Source organism: Adelges cooleyi, unplaced genomic scaffold (assembly GCF_023614345.1).
Source record: "Adelges cooleyi isolate 19-005CV unplaced genomic scaffold, UGA_ACOO_1.1 ACOO_flye_CR_arks_rails_tigmint_CR_PRNA_574, whole genome shotgun sequence".
Classification (NCBI taxonomy): Eukaryota; Metazoa; Arthropoda; class Insecta; order Hemiptera; family Adelgidae; genus Adelges; species Adelges cooleyi.
The window spans coordinates 917,988-940,919 of record NW_026096268.1 but is presented as its reverse complement, the minus strand read 5'-3'; the positions used below and the strand labels follow the sequence as shown (position 1 = coordinate 940,919).

The following is a 22,932-nucleotide window of genomic DNA, read 5'->3' as shown; positions in this document are numbered from 1 at the left end:
AATAAAGAAAAACAAGGGTTAAAAAACATATTATTTTTTCAAAGGCGGTCCGTGGGACCGACCGTTTTAATTGCGTGCGACACGCGCATGCCACAGGGTGTATCATATAATGGGAACTGTGTCAGCGGGACATCATGTATAATTGACCGTCAGTCGCCTGTCCGTCTGCCGATGCTGTTGACTTCACAGCATGTCAAGTAATAATTATAATTATTGTGGACTGTAGTACACGTATGCCATGCGAGAGCGGCCTCCGCCCCTTTTCGGTTTTCGGAAAACTTCTCTGGACAATTTAACACAACGATAATAATAATTGGAAGTCGTGCGAACTTACTTTACCCGATAGCCTTTGCAAAATTCAGGCCGGGGCGTGATTATCCTTTTTTGTAACTTTAAATGCAAATATAAACATACAACAACTCGATAGAATAAAATATAACATCTATTTTTGAGCATGGTCTGCCGCAATTTCTGTTGTGCGCTGCTTTAGGCGTTTCTAGTTCTCTGATGGATGGACCACACGAAAATCTAAGCGAGGAAATAAAAGCCAATTCGGTTTGTTTTAGACCAAAAAGCCAGACGAAATGTCGACTACGTAGGATGTTCCAATTTCAATTCTGTAAAGTGATTCGAGTGATTCTTTGGCTACTTTACTATGTTATGTAGGAAGCCGATTTTAATTTAAAATTTTCAGTTTTTTGTAATTAAACAAATTACATTTTTCAATTTTTAATTAATTTTTTCACCCAAATTGTTTTCATTAAAAAGTAAAAAATCAAAAATCTGTTTCTTACATAACCTAGTAAAGTTGCCGAAGATTTCGTTTATCTTAAAGAATTTAAATCGGACTATAGTAAGTAGTCGAAATTTTGTCTGGCTTTTTAGTCTAAAAGGCGAAGAGACCGCATGCAGTCCCCTTAATAGCTAATACCTCTGCTTATAAACATGTTTAATACAAATAAAGCCAAACATTTTTTGCGGAGTTGCAACAGTATTTATTCTTCAGTATAATAAATTTATCAATATCAGGTAGCTCTCACACTTCTCATTAGTTCTGCATCTTGTGTACGTTGTTTTTTTGCTTAAGAAAAATAAAGATTTGGCTATGGGTTTCAATGAGGCAGGACAAAATTACAGGTTTGTCAATATTATTTAAATATACTATCTTTTTCACAACTGCAGAACAAGATAGGCGTATACATTTTGTATAAAATAACTGTAAATTGTAATATTTTATTAATTTTTATAATATAAGTTAATAAACTAGCGTCTAGCGTTAAATTGTTGTACAACATCCATGCTCAAAAAAACTATTAACCTGGAAAATGCAGTTTAAGCACCTTCAATTTTGTTTTATTGAAATTGCGCCTGCCGCCTATGCAATTGTTAACTGCTGGTAAATTTGAAGTAAATAGGTAGGTACCAGATACCAATTATTAAAATATTTAACTTCTAATCAGATTGGTAAATTGATTCAAATGCTAGCTGGCGGTTCTAATACGACCACAGTCGCAGCTAATAGGTAGTAAATTTGATAAGAAGTGTTATCACTTATCATTATTTTGATATTAGGAATCGTTCCGGCTGCATAATGTGCTGTTCGTGAATCGCGATTTCATCCCTATTACATATATAGTTTTGCGAATCGTCTACATACAAATAAATCACTTGAATGATGGAGGGAATCATTAAACACGGTTGTAAATTTCTTACAGCTCAAAAACCAATCTTTCAGCTAAGCCGGGTGAGGATTGAACCAGATAGTATTGGGTATTCTTTGGAAATGACGTTGTTGATTGAGCGTTAATCCGCTAAATCAAACTAAACCGGATCACTTTGAAATTTAACTCTTATTAAAAACTGATTAAATTTACAAACAACATTTTAAATGCGCAAAGTTCATTATATGTGAAATTTGTATGTATAATTATAATATATAAAATTTTGTTTGCAGTCCTTAGTTTTAATTAAACGCCGTCATCCAGTCCAATTGCAAAAGAAAAACTCAAATCAAAAACCCATATTAAAAGGAAGACATTTCGTCTATGATGTTGAATATCTAGATAATAAAAAAAAAGAAAATATCGATGTTATTTTGACTTCTTTTGTTGAAGGTAAAATTCAAGGCTTATAACCTTTTTAACATTGCAAAAATGTTTTTTTGAAAATGCTTTTTTAGTATAAATACACAAAAACGTCAAACATTAAAAATACATAACCACTTACAAAATATACATTTTGTATATTTTAAAATCTGATTTCTTAGGTTTAGGTCAAAAGGGAGAAAAAGTATCTGTTAAACCATCATATGCATACGATTATCTTCTTCTTCCAAAATTAGCTGTCTACGCTTCTCCCGAAAATGTAGAGAACATGAAAAATGAAATGTATGTTACAAAAGACGAGGAAAAGCCTAGTTCTATTTTTGCTTTAAAAGTGAGTTAAGTTTTATAAAAAGTGATGATAACAATTTGTAGTTATTTACTTGTTGTTTTATTGTTTTAGACCATGAATTACTTACGAAAAGCAGTTGTGGGTTTGTGCATGAATAAAGAAGAACCATGGACGATTGAACGATGGCATGTCAGAGTAGCTTTGCGTAAAATGAACATTGAAATCCTTAGTGACGATTGTATTGAAATACCAGAAAAACCAATAAGTGGGCCTGATATGACATTAGAAGGAAAATCATTTATATCTTATATTACTGTAAGATTTTTTTATTTTCATTATTTATCAGTTATTTAGTGACTTAAATTATGTTAAATCGTATGGCATTTTTTCTACAGATTAATAACAAAGAAAGAGTACCAGTGCAATGTTGTGTACATCATTGGAGTACCAAAATTGCTGACCGACTGCCTTATACGGAATTTTTTTATTTAAAACCACCTGAAGCTATTTTTCCAGAAGAAAAATCACTGTTAGAATCGCTAAAAGCTAATCAGAGTGCTTAAACGATAGCTTTTAAGCGATGCAATGTGTTTTGTAGAAATAATAAATGTTTGCACTTTTGAAATGCTTATATTTTATAATTAAAAATAATTTATTATTAAAATGTATCTTTAATTGCACTTCCAAGACTTTTTATTAGTTGCTATTAAACCATTTTAAATTTAACAATTATATTATTAGTTTGAATAATGTCAAGTAAGACTTAAAGCTACTTTTTTCTTTATGATGTTGGACTAATTTTCCAATCTTTAAATGGTTAAAAGTAAATGAAATAAATAAATAATTAACCGTAATTAAATGCATGAAAAAAATATTTGTACATCTTTTACAACATAAATGTGTTACTGGTGAAACCGATCCACTGGCACAATTAGGTATTAGTAGAGGCCTAAAAGTTATGTACAAGTTGAGGGCCCCTCCCCCACCCTCTTGAAAAATATAAACAGTTCTAGACAAGTTGAAGTACATCACTTTCTCAGTAATTAACTTTAAAAAATTAGAAAACAAATCTACAAACCACAATAAGTACATTTTTTTTTTTAAATACAAAATTTAAACAGCATTAGTTTTTTAGAGCTTTTTGTAAAAACTCATCTATTTGTTAAATTGTTGATTAATATTTTGTTATTAATTTTTACAATTTCGTATAACTTACTAAAATATTGAGTTACAATAAAAATTATGTCTTTCATGTGTGATTTTTTTTTTTAATTTTATAAAATTAAAAAAAAATATTTCACCTTGTTTTTTAGATTTAAAAAAATAATATTGTCGTTACCATGATATAACTAACAATTGTATTGACATACTTTTGACCATTTTTTGTAACGGTTTCGAGATAAAATTAAGGAAGTTTTTATTTAAGTGAGATAAAAGTTCAGAAAAATCCACTATGTACCTCATGAACGAGTCATTACACTGAATTACTTTTTAAATTATTTAATAACATTAATAAATTTATGTACACTAAAATCAAGTATTTAATTAACCAAAAAACATACAAAAAGTTCGAAAAAAGCCAAAACATTGAAGTTAAAACAAATTACACTTTCTAGTTTTTAAGACGATCCAAATACTGATCTTAAAAACAAAACAATTAAGTTGATTTATGAATAACTGGTGACGACTACACTGTAGCGTAAGTTGTCAACAAATCAATAGCTTGTTTAGTTTCCAAAAACACAGTAGCTTCTTTCATCCAAGATTTAGCGACCACATATGAGCAACCGGTTAGCAAATTTAAGTAGCGCAACGCTTGCATGAAGTCATCTCTATCGACACAATATCTGAAGAAAATAACATTTATGAGTAAAATTAATTTAAAACCTAGTAACTTACATACCTAGCCCTTTCAATGATTTCATATGTATTTAATTCCGACGGATCAAATTCATCGTTGTTTACTTCGGCAGTTGATACGTGTGAATGACGAACTATAAAGAAACTAATGAGAAAGCTAAAAGCCATTAGCGGTAGATTGAAGGTACTGTCGGGAATCAAAGCTGTTTGGTAAACCCTTTTCTCCACTTGGTTGAAGTCTTCCTTTAACTGGCCTTTGGAGATCACACCGTTTTCAAAAGCTTTGGATGGGACTATATTAATAACTTGTTTCACGATCGGATCAGAAGCTAAAATAACAAATTGCATATAAATATATTATTTTCCTATTTGTAATTAATGACATTTATTATACTTGATATTTTACCTCCAGCTTTTTTTATTGAATTTATATGGTTTGTAATATCAACTGGTTTGTCATTATCCGAAGTTGAAAGGGATAACTTTAACTTCTCGCAAGCTTCCCAGATGGTTTGACTAGTAAACACTTTTTTTTCTTTTTCAGCTCGTTCTAAATTTCAGAAAATAAATTTCTTAATATTTGTTGCAAAAATAACAATATTATATTGTTAAAAAATATTAAATTTATACCTTTTAAGTTATCAACCACATTTTGCAAATCTGTTCTTAATTTGTCTAATTGTTCTTGATACCTTTTGCGTTCTATCTGTTCAATAGCTGACAATTCTTGGCGTACGCGTAATTCAATTTCTTCCTTGGTCGATTCTACAGCTTCGACAACAAGGTCTGCATGAGCTTGTGTATATAATTTTAACTGATTTTGCATATTTTCATCGACTTTCACATTTATTTCATTCAACTAAAAAATATTTAGCCTTTTTTTTATTACATATAACTTAACATAAAAATTCAAAGATTAAAACAAAGTTCAAATTTAATAATTAGTATGTTAAACATATTAAACCTGGCTTTCAAATTGTTTTTCCAAATTATGTATTTCAGAGCTTATTCGAGAATTCACTCGGTTTGCGGCTTCTACATCAAATAGTTCCGAATTCATAGCGTTCTTTAACTTACGATCATGAAGAGCCTGCATTAATAACATAAAATTATTTTTAGTAATAAATCGCAACAACTTAATTGACTATTTCAGCTTGGGAACTTCACGTACGTCTATTTTAGCGAGTTGATCCTGATACTGGTTTAGCTTTTTCATAGCATACATTAGAAACAGGTCATAATCGGCATTTAGTTCGTTAGTTTTAGTTTGAGTGATGTCGGAATTTGGAAACAAAGACTCAAACTCTTCCTACAAATTAATAAAAAAAAATTTTAAATGCAATTAATGGTATACATACTAAGTATCAAGTACCATTTCGACTTACAATTAGACTCATTTGCCCTTTATTGACTTTAGATTGATATTTGTTCATTAATTCTGACCTATGTACCTCGCTTTCTAATGTCAAGTTAGCTTTTGATAATTCTTGTAATATATCGTTTGTTCTGTGTAATGCCTTTGCTAATTTATCAGGAGTAGATTCGAATTTGGGATCGTTCAATAGTTTTTGTTTTTTAATCAATTCTTGTCTAAAAATATGTGAAATATATTGAATTTTCATAAATTAATTATAATGATTAAATAGTATTACTTATATTTCTTAGCATCTTGATAGGCTTTTGTGTATACTTGATTCTTTTTTGCTTCTAGTTTTTGGAGTTTATCATTTAAATTTGGATCTATCTTTTCAGTTGAGTTTTCAATTAGTTTGTAAATACTATCCGAGTATTCTTAAAAATTATAATACATTTTTGTTAAAAATTAGTAATTATAAATAAGATAATTTTTTTATTTTCTTAATTTATAATCACCTTTTAATGACTGAGTTGCTAAATTATAAGCTTCCATTCCCAAAGAAGAATAATTAAGAATTTCCGATTCCAACTCATCTAAAGAATATTGTTTTGGCGGTAAAATTGTAATTGCTGGCTTCTGTTCTTCTGGTTCAACTAATTTTAAGATAATTTGAAAAATCGTTAAATAATTTTTAATTAAAAAATCTATTATGAATAGAATTTCTTTAGAATTTCTAAATTTAAAATATAGACTGACCTTGATGTGTTTTAGACTCAATTTTGGATTTGACAGGTTCAATCTTTTGTGAAAGTTTTTTAGCTTGATTTACAGATTCTACAACCAATAATATAATGTACAAGTTTATTAAAAACTTAACAACAATTAAAATGATAAAAAAAAAATTTGTCAACCTTCAACAATTAAAGAATTTTTCTCTTCTCCTTTTAAAATGTTTGGAATGCTAGTCGGTATTTTATGTGAAACAGATTTAACTGAAAAAAAAAATGTTATGTTTAATAGTGAGAATACATTACTAGTACATAAACATTGTATTTGAAAAATGTTGTACATACATAATATTTTTAGTAACATTGTATTATAATAAAAATGGTTGGAAATTACTATTACTAATTATAATAATTACTAATTATCAATTTTAACTTACTCTTCTCAATAGATCTGTCAAAAACATCATTTGATTGCCCTATAAATCTAAAAAAAAAGTAATAATAACTTGTATTTTTGTATTAAAAATAACCGCAATGAAAAAAAAAATGTTTTGTCTATAAATCATACTTTTCTTTCAGAGACTTCACTTGCTGGCCAACTTTGCATGCTATTCGTCCACCTAATTCTTTACTAGTTTTTAGCAAATCCTCTTCATCGAATACTTTTAAGAATTTGTCCACTCCGGGTACATTTGTAATTAATAATTCATGGAATTTAGGATCGTTTTTAGAGTAGACTACTAAACCAGCTGTCCCCAAAACACCAGTCAATAAAGTGCCAATTGAATAAAATAAAAAGCGTGATCTATAACACAACAATTTACAAAAATTGAATAACATCAAAGAAAAACATTAATTTTTTTGTATAACATTGACATACTTTGGTTTAACATCTTTAGTCGACGTATTTATAGTCTGAAAACGACCAACTGAATGTAACGTACCTACTTGTGATCGGGTTAAGGCAGAGCTGACCTGAAATCAATTATAACAAATGGCATTAATGTTTTTTTATTTATAAACTTATCACACAGGTGCTTAAAAGCATAATAAAATGGTAACTTACAGAGGTCAAATGAGGTATTCTGTACATTTTTCTTTTATTAGTAATATTTTAATATTTTTCTGTTTCTGATTTTGTCAGTGATATATCAAACTCAATATTTTTCTTGAACGATTCAAGCAATCGCCTGACGCCTATAATAAAGTAATATTACTGTATGATTAAGCCGAAAGGTTGTTGATAATGAAAATCGTATCTTATCACTGCAATTGATAAGATATCAACTTGCAAGTTGTAACGCAGACTAAATTAAGTTTAATTCTCATCTGCGCTTGTTTGGAGCTTTCAGATTAGCGCTTACAGTGTAAGATAATAAAAAGTAGTTACAGCGTACGTACAAGTTAGATTTGAATTTACACTCTAAATCGGTTGTTGAAACAAATCGTTCAAGATGGGTAAACGACAACATCAAAAGGATAAAATGTAAGTTTATTTATTATTACATTAAAAAAATTCAATTATTACCTATATAATATATTTGTTATGTTATTATGTTAGGTACCTTACGTATACAGAATGGTCAACGTTATACGGAGGTAAAAGACCTGGGATCGATAAACCGAAGTTTGCTCGATTGCCTTTTGACCATTGTTGTGTATCATTGGTCGTATTTAAAAACCCTTATTGTGATCCCGATGGAAATATCTTTGAGTATGAAGCGTTGCTTGAATATGTACAACAGTTCAAGCACAACCCAGTTACAGGAAAGGTAAACAAAACATTATTTTAAATATTAGTATAATAAATATTTTGTCAATTATAAACAAATCTTCTAAATTTTTTATTTTTAGCCAATCGAAATAAAAAAACTGACTAAGTTAAATTTCCACCGTAATGCAGCTGGAGAATATCATTGTCCGGTATTATTTAAGCAGTTGACTAAACACTCGCACATTGTTGCCATCAAAACAACTGGCAATGTGTTTTCATATGAAGCTATTGACCAGTTAAATATAAAAACAAAAAATTGGAAAGATCTATTAACAGATGAACCTTTCCAGCGTAAAGACATTATAACTCTTCAAGATCCAACAAACTTGGCAAAATTTAATATTGCCAAATTCCACCATGTTGTAAAAAAGCTTAAAGTAATAGATCCAGGTAAGTCTACAAAAAAAAAAAAATCTACTTGGTTATAATTTATTATATTATAACCGTACAGTTACCAATTTCGATTATGTTCATTTTAGAAGAAGAAGCTCAATCTAAAGATCCAGAAGGGCGTTTGAAAACTGTTTCAAAAACAACTAGGGATATATTGGATACTTTAGGCAGAGATTATAAAGAACCGGAAAAAAAAATCGAGGAAGCAATACAAAAACCAGATAAATTGAATGCTGTACGTAATTAAATTGTTCAAATTATAATTATATTTGTGTATTGTTTTAAATTAAACATTTAATTATAGGCCCATTACTCGACCGGTCATGTTGCGGCAAGTTTTACCTCCACCGCTATGGTTCCAGTATGGAAACACGAAGCAGCAATTTTAGAAGAAAATGAAATACGCTACGAACGAATTAAGAAGAAAGGTTGTAACACATTTATTTGAAATATTATTTAAAAGTTGTTTAATGTATAAGCATTAGAAGCCAAAGATTTCAGTTTTTACTACTTAAGCAAGTTAATGTGATGTGTTAGCACTTAATGTCGCTAGTTTGACATGCAGTCAGGCAGCTCCAATTTCTGTGCTAGAGACTATCTAGTAAAATGGAGTCGCCATTCCCCTCGGCCCTCAGCTCAATTTGATAGAAACCACTAATAATCCAGACATGGAATTTGTATTATGATTATTAGATTTTCGAAATTTGCCAATAGTTAAACAAAACATTTTTATGTTATTATTAAAGGAAATTAGTATATTTTGCATTTTAACTCATATATAATTTAATATTAAGAAATTAGGCTTTTTTTTTAATTTCTCAATAAGGAGCCAATAGCATTTATTAAGGCGCCATGTATAGGCAATATTTCGCTAAAACTTAGCATTAAGTTAAAATTTGTTAACATATATACTAACCCAAAAAAGACAGATCAATTTTGATATTCCATTTTTTTTTTAACTTCTATAGTCTCTATACAGGTTACATACAGGCTCTATTTTTGTACAAAAATATATGTTTCTACTATGAACAGAACATTCTTAAAATTAATCCGATTTAGGTTTTGGACAAATATTTGGATTCTTCATAACTTTTACAAAGTATCGATTGAAGAAATATTTAAAAACTATTTTTAATTAACTCAAAAAATCGCAAATGGTGTGGTGTCTTTTTAAGTAATGTTTCTAATTTCAAAATATTAATTTGTTTTTATTGTAGGTTATGTTCGTTTGGTTACCAACTATGGACAGCTCAATTTAGAATTATTTTGTCAAGAAGTTCCAAAAACATGTGAAAACTTTATTAAACTTTGTCTAAAAGATTATTATGATGGTACAATATTTCATCGGTCTATTCGTAATTTTATGGTCCAAGGCGGAGATCCAACAGGTACAGGAAAAGGTGGCGAGTCATTCTGGGGTAAACCATTCGAAGATGAATTTAAACAAAATTTATCTCACTCTGGTCGTGGTATACTATCAATGGCAAACTCTGGACCTAATACTAATAAATCTCAGTTGTGAGTTCTATACAAAAAATATTTGTTATAAAGTATGCACACTAATTTAAATGTTTTATATTATTGTCTTTATAGTTTCATTACTTACCGTTCTTGTAAACATTTGGACAACAAACATACAATCTTTGGTCGCATAGTTGGTGGTTTTGAAACTCTGAGTGCTATTGAAGAGATTGAAGTAGATAACAAAGATCGGCCAATAACTGATATAACTGTAATACGTACGCACGTCTTTATTGACCCGTATCAAGAAGTTGATGATAAAGTATATACTTATATATACATGTATATAACACATATGTTTTAAATAATGTTTATGTTTAGATTGCTGAAGAACGACAAGAAGACATAAGTAATGTCCAATCGAGCAGTCAAATGGCCAAACAAGAAGAAAGTACCATATCTAATATTGCTATACCTGGCGCAAAACTTAAAACTTACAAGTCTGGTGTTGGCAAATACATAAACCCATCCGTTTTGAAAACGACTAAGTAATTTTTATTTTTATATTTATTATAATATTCTTAAACATTATTAAATAGTAAATACTAATATATTTTTTAATTGCTTCGATTGGCTCTATTATTATGATTTGTAATTACTCTTTAAAATGGTATACCATTTGTGTTTTTCAGAACTGACAATGACGAAGTACCAAAAAAAAAGAAAAAAGATGTTGGTTATGATTTTCATAGTTTCAACAATTGGTAATTGATAAATTTGATATATTATTTATTTTTAATAATGTATTTGTAAATGTAATAAATTTATGTCCGAATATGCTTGTAAGTACAAATTTGATGTCCTTAAAAATAATTATTTCAGAACAACTGTTAATATATCAATGACAATTAAAAGTTATTTATAATTATTTTTTATTGTTTTAACAAACCCAATATGATTTTTTTTTTTTTAATACAAAAGTAATAATGAAACTTTGATCTCATATCAGATGTATTGTGTATTAAAAATTTAAAAGAATACATACTCATAACATTAGTATCTACTTTATATATGTTTCAAAGAATTCAAAGAAGTTATTTTTCACAAAAAATCGATTTCGACTAGTATTAAAATTCTGAAATTTGTATCATAAAATCAGAGACTCAAATCAAGTCTTATATTCGTCTAATAACGGGAATGGGCCGAGATTTATTTCTATTTTTTTTTTTTAGTAATGAAATTTATTTTTTCCAAATCTGAAAAAAAAATTATAATTTCAGTTTTTTTACTATAAATAATAAAATAAACCATGTCTTCGTAAAATTTGATATGATATTTGTTATATTTTAACATATTTTATTTTATTTTATACTTGATTTGAGTCTGATTTTATGATAGAAATTTCAGAATTTTAAAACTAGCCGAAATAGATTTTTTGTGAAAAATAACTTTAAAAACCTTTATTTCAGGCTTAAATGAACCACATATTTGAGAAACAACGTAAGTCCAAAAAATGTAATTAGGAGAAAACAATAAAAAACTGTTTTAACGCTACCAGTGTTGTATATCGGCGAAACTGAAAGGTCCAATGGAAAGTGCTCGTTTAGGATACACAACTTAAAAAAAAAAAAAAAAAATATTGACCTCGTTCTGGCCTTGGAGGATGCATTTGAAATTGCTGGACTTACGTCATTTCTCAAATACATGATTTTCCGTCATGCAAATGTGTGGTTTTATTACTGTAGTAAACACTCTAGACTTATGTTCATTCTGAAATACACGTAGTTAATCATAAATAGGCGTGTTTACCTATAATACTAATTTTAAAAATATTAATTTTTCACCTTTATTCCAATGATGAGTAAAAAAAAACTACTAATTTACTGCAATACAATATTTTTTATTGATAATTAATATAAATCTTGCTTTGTTAAATTTAATTTTGATGTACAGACTTAGTATTTCGAAAAAGAGAAAACAAAATTAAAAACAATGAAAAACTATCTTAAAATTAAATATTTCTCTCCAAAACGTTTACACATGATGCGTATATCAATATAAAACGTATCCCATGTGTTATCTCATTTTTCAATATTTGGTGACTTACGTTGTTTCTGTGGTTCAAATATGAGTGACATAAATTTCAAAAAATAAATATTTTATATTGATCCCAAAAAAATTTAAAAAAAAAATGTTGAGTAGGTCGAGCCGATTACCGCGTGGTTTTACTCAAAATGCCACATATAAACAAATCTTTGTTGTTTATGTTTTTTTTCTTCAATTTTTTAATTCGTCATTAACCTATTAATTTCTCTAAATATCAGGTTCAGAGGATATCAGAGTTTCGGTTAAGGGCACGAATTGTATACATACAAATCACGTTTAGTTAAATACAATTATTTGTGAATGATAAATATATTATATAACATAGTATTTTTTCAAATAAATTAATATGTATAGCGGCCTCCCGTGTAATAATATTTAATAACAATGCAAATGGACATTGTTAATTGTATATAATTAGAGCAACAATGATTTATATATATATATATATATATATATATATACAATAATTATAACAATAGGTAGTTATAATTAAAATCATACCTAATTGTCCGATGTCAAGGTCGTTTTCGAAATAATTGCACAATTTAAAAACTTGACATTGTAAAATATAATATATCTAAAACATAATATTAAATTTCCTACATTATTTATAGCTGATAAAGGTGGTACACATTACATAATAGGTAATAGGTATGAAGGTGTAATAAGCTCTGAAACAGCGATTCAGTAGGATGGAGTAAATTTGTGGTTTATAATCTTATGATATAGTACCCCCCCCCCCCCATTACGAGTATTACCTTTAATTACCATTATACTGGTTTCCTTCCATAATGTATCATAGGTATTTCTCATTACTTCGCTATATTATTATAATATACAGTAGTCAGTATATATAACGGTTACATACTATATAATATATATCAGTGATTTTCCACTTTTTTGGAAAGACTGAACATAACATCTTTTACAAAATTGTTACGGCACACCAAGTCTTATGTTTGAATAAATAACATAATTGTGGTGTAAATTTATTTTATTTTATTTATTAAAAAATATAAAAATAGTTATTTGAGATAAAAAGGCCAAATACGAACGAACTTTTGAAGGACCCCCTCGCTGAACTTTTCGATACTTGCATATCTGTCCGGATAAAATGAATGTTCTCAAATTGGTTTGGATTTTTTTTCGGTTATTTTGGTCGTGAAAATAAATATAAAAATACCCTATACGACCATAGCCAAAAATAATCGAAAAAAAAACAAAAAATTTGGCGCATTCATTTAATTGTAACAAACATGCAGGATAAGTATCGAAAATTCGTTCGTAGTAGGCGATTTTGCTAAAAAAATTAAATATTTGTAAAAAGATAAACTTTACATAAAAATTAGAAAAAACTAAGTTTTTGAGGTATTTTTTTAATGGCATATTTGAGCTTGACATATGTTACATATACTAATATACATTTAACTCTTGGACGAATAGTTGACAGAGATATACCCTCTCATTTCTTCTTCTAAATAAGTTGCTCTAGTTTCTTAGTTTTTATATTCGTAAACGCGGACAATCGCTGTTCCCAAAAATATGATGTTGAGAATGAGAAGATAATAGTCGGTGCTTTTTCAAATATTTCTAGATATTCTTCAAAAATGTATGTATGTAATGTGTTCTATATACTAAAAAATTATCTGAAAATTATTGACTAATAATATTATAGTACTGTATAAAGTAAAAGTACAAAATTTACACCATTGCCATTATGAAAAGTTTTTATTCACATGCATTGTATTGTAAGTCCGTAGTAGGAAGTAGGACAATCGAATTAAGAAAACAATTAACAATTAAATGCTTTATCGCTATGATTGTTTCATATTTACACTCAAAATACAAAGAAATCCTATTTTTGAATTATTTACGTATTACAGGATGATCCACACTTATTTTATTAGAAAATATTAGTATTTTGAAAATCGTTTTTTCCTATACTTTAGATACATATTTTACTATATTTTCCAATACTTAGAAAATGTTTACCTTCATCGTTTATACGTAAAATAAGTATGGACTTCGTTTTTTCAAATGGAAACATGTTTTATGTTACGTCTATTTATATTTGTTATCCTTTGTTTAAATGTACTTTTAATTATTATGTCAACTATGTAAATTAAAACAGCCGATTGGCGTCTATACTTAAAATTAATAAATAAATGTTTTAATTTCATTGATATGTAGATAAAAAAATGTTAGCGTTTGAATTTTTAATTTTTATTAATCTCTTCGTTTGCTATAATATTGTAAAAAATTGACTTTAAGTTTAATATTCGTTTGGTTATTACAACAGTTTTTCATTAAATATAAATATTGACCCCCTCGATAACACTGTCACCTTAACTGTGTTAGAATATTTTGATAAGGTCCTCTTGTATATCATTTCCTCAATTCTCAACACATTTCATTTTGTCTTGTTATTAGTGTTCTCGCCTATCGGACAATTCAAACATAAATATTATGAATTTTATGGACAATGGAATTTGGAAAACTGAAGACATATTATAATTATAAGGGGAAATGTTATATCTGTACAAAGTCAATCTGCACGATTCGTGCAATTTAATTTGATATAAAATGCACATAAATCATAATAAATAATAATTTATACTCATTACTCACTCAAATGTGTATTTATTTTACAATAAAACATTACATAATGTGTACTAATCTATAGCTTCTAAAAAATCCGTAATTTCGTTTTCGTCAGCGTGTTTGATTCCTGCCGCCTTAAAAAGAAGGTATAAAACACCGTTACACAAATTTAATGTACTTAGATTTACCATAAAATTTCACAATAGTCAATCGCTATAATTACTAGGGTCGTATAGGGGAATTCGGGATTAATTTCCCCCCCCCCCAAAAAAAAAAAAATTAATTAACGTTAAGAAACCTCTTCTTTACAGGTTGATAGTTGAAACGAAAACCAAAAAAACGTAACTAAATTTTGAAATCCGTCCTCAAAAATTTGGCTAAGCCTGGCGGCGTCGACTGGGGGCGCGATAAACTGAAATACGGCCGTATACACAGTTTTGTATTATTGCTTTGCTCACCCGTTCAAATTTCCTGATTTCTCTGTTATACATTTGTAGTTGCCATTCTTTAATGCTTTTGCGGTGTTTTATTTTTTCAACTTGTCTAAGCAACGCTAAGTACTCGGCACGGTCGCAAGTTGTTTCGTCGTGTTGTCTTAAGCTTTTTTCGACGCTCAACTGTTTTTTTATGCAATCCAGTTTGTGTGTTACCTCCTCTTCATGCCTGGCCAGCCTGTCCCTCAATGCATTGTACTCGACCATGCGTTCCGATATTCTGTGATTGTGCACCAGCCACCCGAGCACGGTACTCGCCAAATGGCCGTGACTTTTTAATACATTATTGATGGCGATTAAGTCTCTTAAATCCGTTTGCACAGCGTGCAGGTACCCAAAAGAGTCCTCGTCGTCCCAACCGTCGTCATACTCGGGAAACTCTACGGATTCTAAAACGGTGCACTGCGGCAAATTGTCGACCAAAGTTTTCCAAACGGTTTGATCATCAACAGCGTCTGTATCCATGGCCGGTATATTTTCAGCTTAATATGATTTAATTTCGCACTATTATAACGACTACAGGACTAACACGTCTTGTTATTCGACCGTAAAAATCAATGTCAATTGTCGTACATAGTGTAGGTATCTAGGTAGTCTCTACGAGAAAAAATAGATAAACCGTTAGTTGTATTGTAACCAGATGATGTTAGCCTTTTCTATGCGAATTATTTGTTGGGAGTTTTTTTGGCCGTAGTCAAGGTAATAAATAATTACATATCCATAGACATCGTCATCTAAATCTATATTTGCTTTTATAATACACGCAAGTCACAAAATGTCTACCAAATACCAAATAAATATTAATGTAATAATGCAATTGATAATAGGTATTAACACTCGTCGAAATTCATGTAATGACTGTGAAATGGTTAAATTGATTTTTTAAATTCTAATATTCTTAATGAAAGCATTACATATTAAGTATTAAACACTTAATTGTAAACCTATACAAGATGGGTGTTTTCGATTCAGAGTTTCTTCTGCCCATTAACCATCAATCAGTTATAACTTAAATATAATATTGTAGTATAAGCAAAATATCTTTAAAGCGTAAATAAAACAACAAGTGTTTCATGTTTGATTTATTTATCTGATGACTGTTAAATCAATCACACGTCTTAGCCAACGCATAGGTATTTTACATTCTGGACAGCGAACGAATTATTTTTAAGCATAATATTAAATATTTGTATTTTAATTTATGAGACTAATAGTCCCCAGCTTTCATATTGGTCTCCGTCTACTCACCCACTGACCTACCCCTATAATATGTTGCCCTATATAACCACAAATCACAATACATTTTACATATAGACATGCTGATCGGCAGTCGGCACCGCTGCTTAATGCAAAATAATAAAAAAATATATAATAATAATATGCAGATGTATTCATGTCTCTTTTTCAGAATGCAATTAAAACAAAATATCGTATAGAACATGAGCATAGTAATTATGCATAAGAGAAGGAATATTATGTCTATGGCATAAAACGTTTTAGATATTATAGATATTATTAATCGTGGGAAATATGTCGTGTGGACTATGGACATAAGTCATAACTATTAACTACCATCTAGATAGTAGATAATAGATATAATCGCACAACGATTATTTGAAGCCGGCAGCCATTTGTAGGTGGGGCAAAAACGATTGTGAAATATCGATACTTTTGATATTATCATAGTCAAATCTATCACTATTTAAAGATATCGATAGCTAACTACCGTTTTTGCCCCACCTTACATAAGGGCTATAGGCTTCAATAATACGCGCGAGTTTGCTATCTATATAGATACTATGTATGTGACATGAAAACCTATGACTATAATGTGACAACACTGCAAGAATTGCGTTTCCTCCCCCCCAATAATGCTGATAACGGTCAATTATCAAAGAGTTACCGGACTCGGGAGAGGAAATTTAATTTTAGATTTGCGCCGTAACGTAACGTCACTATCGTGTTGCGACTGCCGACTAGTGGACGACGTTGTAATTTCAGTTTTGAATTTAAGACGGTGTTGGGGAGTTGTGGGTTGTTCATGGTATATTCGACCGATCTCCAAGCCGTTTATATGAACCTTAGATTTTCAACCAACCGCTCAGATCTCCAGCAAAATGGACGGAAACGGAGGAGCCAGCGACGCGGCCGTTCCAATACTCGAAGAGACTTTCTATGCACTATCTAGAAAACAGTATTCATACACAGTAACATTAACTTCCAGTGGGTTGTATCTGAAGAAAAACTTCAATGGTGCAGTTAAAACTGATTTCATCCATGTCAATGACATAATCGGATGTAAATGCATGCGTAACAACGGCAAGTCTAACGACTGTGCTTGCCGTCCCGTAAAAAACACCAATGCCGCAAACTGCCAGGTACGCGTTCCTTATGACGATTCCACTGATTGCAGTGCTTACTTGTGTGTGTATGCATACATTTTAAAAAATGTCGCCATGAAAAATGAGAGACGGGACAAGATGACCGTCACGCTCAGGTTTCGCAATTACAACAATTATAACGATAATCTAAAAACTGCTCAAAAATGGAAACATTCAATTAGTTCTCTAATGAGAGCTCGTAGTGAGGGTAGAACAATAGTAGCACTTCCTGACAATCGGTATTTAGGTAAGTTGAATAACACCTATGACCATAATATTATTATAGTGCCGTAGTACAAGTAAAATCAAGCTTAAGGTAACAAATTCAAATCTGGTGTCATATTGCTATTGATTTTTTATTTACAAATGGAAAATTACATATTTAATTTCTATATTATTAGTAGGATGTTATTGCTAACCAATTGTTTATCAGTTTTAAATAATTATTTCTTCAGTTTAAAACTTTTGGTAGACTATATAATAGAAGAGAAGTAATGCTTAACATAATCTTAATAATTGATGTAGTGCTGTGGGTGAGTAGTACATATAATTTTAAAATAGTTCAAATTAGAAAACCATTAACTATAACTGGTTTTTGACCATTTAGTGTCATGTTAATAAAAACATTTTTTATTAATAAAGTACACAGTCATTTTTAAATCTATAGTTTATGAAAATATAATTAGTTAGGGAAGGGAAATTTTTTTATGCTAACTATAAAACATCTTAGGTCATTTTGTATGTATCAGAAAGCCACTCTACAAGAAAAATAATTGATTATAACTAAGTGAAATTAATCATATACTTTCTATGTAAAAAAGGTATTAAATTTGGATTACTGTACTATTTTTATATAGTCTTAAGTGTTACATTAATAGTAGAGTAAATTGTGTTAACAGATAGTGGGTTATAAACATATTTCATTCGTTATATAAATTGATTGAATGCCTCTGCCCTTTGATCAACTAGTTCATTAAACCAGATAATTTAGTGGTATTGTCTAACAACCAGTACATTGCAATTTAATCAATACATTCATTTTATTAAAATGTTTCTCAATGGTATCATTAGTTTTTGATGAGAAACTAGACTTCAATTGGTACTCATTGAACTTAAGTCTTGTGCTTTTTTTAATTAACACACAAGACAAATGATTTAAAGTGAAAGAAAAAATAGTGTAGCCAATCATAATTAAACTCTTACACTTCTATGCACAGTATTAATATTATTAAAAACTCATTTCTGCTAAAACATTGTTACTATATAATAACAAAATATGGACAAGAAGCAGATAAAAGATCTTGATAAAATAAAATGTCTGTTTCTAGTAATGAAATTAACTAATTAAATTAATAGTTATATCAATTATAATATAAGCTTGTCGAATTAATGTTTATATAAGTCGGACCCTAAATTATAAATATACAGATATTATAAAGGTTTTTTGTTTAGCCATATTTGTAATAAAATTTATACAAAATTTCATGGTGTGACATCCCAATAAGTGTAGTTTATACTACTGTGTATGTTACATAATATATAATGTGGTTCATAAAGATTAATAAAGTACACCAACCCACCGTATTTTATTTACATAAGAGTAATAAAATATCAGAACTCAATGCAATAGTTTATGACCATAACAAATATTATGGCATGATAGTTTAATATATTCATGTATTAATTATTTAAGAAAAATAATATGTGGTTACATAATATGATTTTATTTAGACATATTTTAATAGTACCTGCCTATATTTTTTTAATACAAAAAACTTTATAACACATAATATGAATATTTTCATATTTTCTAACTATACCTAGCTGGTGCCGGGTATCTTCTAATCTCTGTTCAAAGCTAAACATTGAAAATTATTGTATTTTTTATGAATATAAATTAATGATAATGTACGTACAAACTATTGTTAAAAATTATTTGCATATTGGTATTCATAATCATTTGTAGGTAATTATCAATTATGTCGATATTTGTCCTTCAGTTTTGACTTGTGTTTGCATTGTATGTTGGTTTTATGTGCCTCAGTTGTACACATTTTTCCTTTAAATTGAATATTGTGTAGTACCTATTATGTTTAAATATTAAGCTTATGTATTATAATTTTTTTTTCCAGCTAATCGTTTATTAGTAATTGTGAACCCAAAAAGTGGTGTTGGAAAAGCAAGAGAAATATTTCAACGTAAAGTAGCACCTATATTAATTATGGCTGATGTTGACTACGATTTACATATCACATGCATGCAAAATGATGCGAGGTAAATATAAACTTAAATATTTATTAGTAAACAAATTTGTCCTTCATTCAATTAAAATTAATCATAAACTTCCTCTTTATTCAACAATCATTATTTTATATTATTTTTTAAATTATTTCAATATCCTATTATCCAATTGAGTTTTTTTACTTTGTATATAAAAAAGAATGCCTTCATATGAAAATAAAAAGTTACATATTGTAAGAAATAAGAGTACATATTATTTTATTATGAAAAATAAATAGGTGTTAACATAATTTATTTGATCTTCGTTAGGCTGGAATGTAGTTTTTTATATATTATATGTACAGCCAGAATGTATTACAACTTTTTTGGTTCACGCATCCCTATAAATAAAAACAAATAATCGCGCCTCCTATGCATAAATGAATTACTAATTTGCAGTATGTATTTGTATTAATTATCGTAGAGCTAAAAATATCAATATTTACCTCGTGCCTCCCTTGAGAGGCGCGCCTCACAGTTTGGGAACAGCTGTACTATATGTTGACCCACTACTTCCAGATTTCTTTTTGTTGACAGGAATTTAGTGAGGACCAGTAATATTTACAAATGGGGTCGAGGTATAATCGTACTTGGAGGAGATGGGCTAATGTTTGAAATCATCAATGGTCTTATGGAACGCTCTGATTGGCAAAGAGCATTTGAGTATCTGACATTAGCCATTATTCCAGGTGGATCAGGCAATGGATTGGCCAAATCAATAAGTTTTGAGACCAAGTGAGAGCACAAATAGCTTTTTTCGAACGGCATTTTAAAATCAATTAGTTAATCATTTATAGTGAACCCTACACGGAGGATCCCATAGTTATATCGGCATTAAACATTGTGAGTGGTAACCGGTGTGCAATGGATTTAGTCAGAGTTGAAACTATTTCTCAGGTTGTATATTCATTTCTATCAGTCGGTTGGGGATTTATTGCTGATATTGATATTGAAAGTGAACGCCTGAGGATATTGGGTAGCCCTAGGTTCACTATTTGGACTATTGCTAGACTCATCGGTAAGCCAGAAAACATTTATACCACTAAAAAATCTAATCCAAAATGCTAGACATGAAATCATTTACAAGGAGTGTAATTCCCTTCAAATAGGTTTAAGGAGTTACCCTGCTAGATTATCGTATAATAAAATTGATAATTTGGACAGCAATATTAAAATAAATAATTTTACTGCAAGCTCATTTTACGATTGTCAAGATATCATTGACGATGGGCCTGTGTCAATCGAATTTGGAATGGATCCTGTGAGTATTGATTATGAACAAATGTATCATGCTATCATATTACATTGAAGAAAACAATATTTAAAAAAAAAAATATCTGCTTAGTTTTATAGCTTTAAGCTAGAGTGATTAGTATTTCGGTACCTAGCTTAAAACTATAAAATATTAACACTAACATCTCAGAACTAAAAAACATAACTGTTTATAATTTAATCTGGTTTCAGTAATATTGTGTCTAAAGTTATCAAATTTTACTTTTTAAATTTTCAAGCAAACAATTAAATAATTAATTGCATTTTGGTTGTGTTTAGCTTGAAGAGTTTGATTCCCGGGAACGAGTTGAAAGTTTTTCATCCGCAATCTCTAAACGTACATTTATGTCTGTTAAGGAAGCAACTAGTTTCCAATCAATACCAGATGTAGTTGAAGAGTCAGATATTTGGATACGTGGACCTGCATCAAAAATCCCTCCATTATCTGAACCTGTTCCTGCAGATTGGGAAGTTGTAGAAGGTTAGTTCTGGCATATTTTATCCTCTAAATTATAATATCTAATTTTGTATGAGTTTTTAGAAGAATTTGTGATGATACATGCTTCATATTTATCTCATATCAGCGAAGATGTATTACTAGCACCAGATTCAAAGTTAAACGATGGTGTCATATGGCTGTTAATTGTTAGAAATGGTATATCTAGAGCAAATTTTCTACAAGTATGTACCACTCAACATATAAGTAAACCTGGGCATTTTTTATTTAAATAACAAATAAAAAATAACATAATAATTTGTAAAAAATGAGTTGTTATAATTACATTTTTATATATATTTTCAAATAAATTTTTTTTTAATAATATATTTTTTCAATAACTTAGTATATGGCTGGTCCAAATAGTTATTTTTAAAATTTTATTTTATTTCTTGAACTTTTATCCAAGTTTTTTTTTATTTAAATTTGTCTATTTCTATTTAAATGGAACATATTTTAGGTTAAAATTCAAAATTGATTTAAATAATTTTTTGGTTATTGTGTAAATTAATTTTTATTTTTGCCAGGTTTGATCATAAGTACATCAATTATAATATAGATCAAATGTAATTATTTAAGAATTTGGTTAAATATTCTAAACTTTCTAAATATTTCTTCTGAATTCTAACAATGCCTAATTTTATTTTATATATTAGATTTCAATTAGTTTTTAAGAATTGTTAATTCATAATTTAAATTAAAAAAGAATATGTTTAGATTATAAAATACTAAAAAAATATTTTTTTTTAGTTTTTGCTGGCATTGTCATCAGGAACCCATTTAAATATCCCTAATGTTGAAATGGTTCCTGTCCGAGCATTTAGATTAGAACCATTGTCGGGTGGTAGCCACATTGTTGTTGATGGTGAATTACTAAAACATAGCCCAGTGCAGGCAGAAATTATGCCCGGTATTACCAATGTGTATGCTCGACAAAAATGTTCATGATAAATAATTAAGTAAATGTGGTATGAATTTTTATGACATAAGAGGATTCAGAGAATGTCCTAGTAGACCCAGGTCAACAACCTACAAAGTTAAAAAATCATTCTTATGTTATTTATTTTTTAATATACTAATGTTAACCTTCTCTTCTATTTTTTTTTAAAATTATTTTATTTATAATTTACAATTAACTTTTAATGTTACCATGTATTTTCTATTTACACAAAGAGGGACCAATTTTGGTGTAAAGGTAAATAGCATATAAATATAAAAATTAATTTATGCATTATTATATAATATAAAGTTGCAAATAGTGATATATATTTTTTCTTGCTCAATATGTTAATTACTGCTAATTATAACCAAAGAAAAAATTTGTTGTTTTGTTAA

General features: G+C 29.0%; 4 protein-coding genes across 4 annotated transcripts; 3 read left to right on the top strand and 1 right to left on the bottom strand.

Moving 5' to 3' along the window:
- The first annotated feature begins 1,572 nt into the window (after positions 1-1,572).
- Positions 1,573-3,069, top strand: LOC126843062 (39S ribosomal protein L9, mitochondrial). Its single transcript, XM_050580369.1, has 5 exons — positions 1,573-1,744; positions 1,955-2,114; positions 2,267-2,436; positions 2,506-2,709; positions 2,790-3,069. The coding sequence occupies exons 1-5, from the start codon at positions 1,673-1,675 to the stop codon at positions 2,955-2,957; spliced, it is 774 nt and encodes a 257-aa protein (XP_050436326.1). The 5' UTR covers positions 1,573-1,672; the 3' UTR covers positions 2,958-3,069.
- Positions 3,070-3,878: 809 nt separating this feature from the next.
- Positions 3,879-7,571, bottom strand: LOC126843103 (MICOS complex subunit Mic60-like). The gene is made up of 15 exons (XM_050580426.1): positions 7,406-7,571; positions 7,220-7,314; positions 6,908-7,144; positions 6,777-6,823; positions 6,523-6,603; positions 6,368-6,445; positions 6,127-6,264; positions 5,907-6,045; positions 5,640-5,844; positions 5,426-5,563; positions 5,219-5,344; positions 4,885-5,113; positions 4,661-4,804; positions 4,298-4,583; positions 3,879-4,241 (listed from the first exon to the last, which is right to left on the bottom strand). Exons 1-15 carry the CDS (start codon positions 7,430-7,432, stop codon positions 4,082-4,084), a joined length of 2,130 nt encoding a protein of 709 aa, XP_050436383.1. The 5' UTR covers positions 7,433-7,571; the 3' UTR covers positions 3,879-4,081.
- A 31-nt stretch (positions 7,572-7,602) lies between these two features.
- Positions 7,603-10,902, top strand: LOC126843104 (RING-type E3 ubiquitin-protein ligase PPIL2). Its single transcript, XM_050580427.1, has 9 exons — positions 7,603-7,825; positions 7,901-8,111; positions 8,194-8,503; positions 8,593-8,741; positions 8,811-8,934; positions 9,724-10,024; positions 10,100-10,289; positions 10,349-10,515; positions 10,660-10,902. The coding sequence occupies exons 1-9, from the start codon at positions 7,794-7,796 to the stop codon at positions 10,733-10,735; spliced, it is 1,560 nt and encodes a 519-aa protein (XP_050436384.1). The 5' UTR covers positions 7,603-7,793; the 3' UTR covers positions 10,736-10,902.
- Positions 10,903-17,087: 6,185 nt separating this feature from the next.
- LOC126843503 (sphingosine kinase 2-like) lies at positions 17,088-22,913 on the top strand. The gene is made up of 8 exons (XM_050581063.1): positions 17,088-17,796; positions 19,682-19,823; positions 20,367-20,564; positions 20,627-20,847; positions 20,939-21,090; positions 21,381-21,582; positions 21,643-21,782; positions 22,348-22,913. Exons 1-8 carry the CDS (start codon positions 17,286-17,288, stop codon positions 22,543-22,545), a joined length of 1,764 nt encoding a protein of 587 aa, XP_050437020.1. The 5' UTR covers positions 17,088-17,285; the 3' UTR covers positions 22,546-22,913.
- The last annotated feature ends 19 nt before the right edge of the window (positions 22,914-22,932 follow it).

Excerpts from the sequence above, each read along its gene's own strand:
- LOC126843062 (XM_050580369.1), top strand. The coding sequence starts at position 1,673 with ATGATGGAGGGAATCATTAAACACGGTTGTAAATTTCTTACAGCTCAA. Across the intron at positions 2,115-2,266 it reads TTTGACTTCTTTTGTTGAAG|GTTTAGGTCAAAAGGGAGAA; the intron begins GTAAAATTCAAG and ends CTGATTTCTTAG. Across the intron at positions 2,437-2,505 it reads GTTCTATTTTTGCTTTAAAA|ACCATGAATTACTTACGAAA; the intron begins GTGAGTTAAGTT and ends TTATTGTTTTAG.
- LOC126843103 (XM_050580426.1), bottom strand. The coding sequence starts at position 7,432 with ATGTACAGAATACCTCATTTGACCTCT. Across the intron at positions 5,345-5,425 it reads ATCAACTCGCTAAAATAGAC|GCTCTTCATGATCGTAAGTT; the intron begins GTACGTGAAGTT and ends TTATTAATGCAG. Across the intron at positions 4,242-4,297 it reads GAAATCATTGAAAGGGCTAG|ATATTGTGTCGATAGAGATG; the intron begins GTATGTAAGTTA and ends TATTTTCTTCAG.
- LOC126843104 (XM_050580427.1), top strand. The coding sequence starts at position 7,794 with ATGGGTAAACGACAACATCAAAAGGATAAAAT. Across the intron at positions 8,935-9,723 it reads CGAACGAATTAAGAAGAAAG|GTTATGTTCGTTTGGTTACC; the intron begins GTTGTAACACAT and ends TTTTTATTGTAG. Across the intron at positions 10,290-10,348 it reads ATCAAGAAGTTGATGATAAA|ATTGCTGAAGAACGACAAGA; the intron begins GTATATACTTAT and ends GTTTATGTTTAG.
- LOC126843503 (XM_050581063.1), top strand. The coding sequence starts at position 17,286 with ATGGACGGAAACGGAGGAGCCAGCGACGCGGCCGTTCCAATACTCGAA. Across the intron at positions 19,824-20,366 it reads TGCATGCAAAATGATGCGAG|GAATTTAGTGAGGACCAGTA; the intron begins GTAAATATAAAC and ends TTTTGTTGACAG. Across the intron at positions 21,783-22,347 it reads CTAGAGCAAATTTTCTACAA|TTTTTGCTGGCATTGTCATC; the intron begins GTATGTACCACT and ends ATTTTTTTTTAG.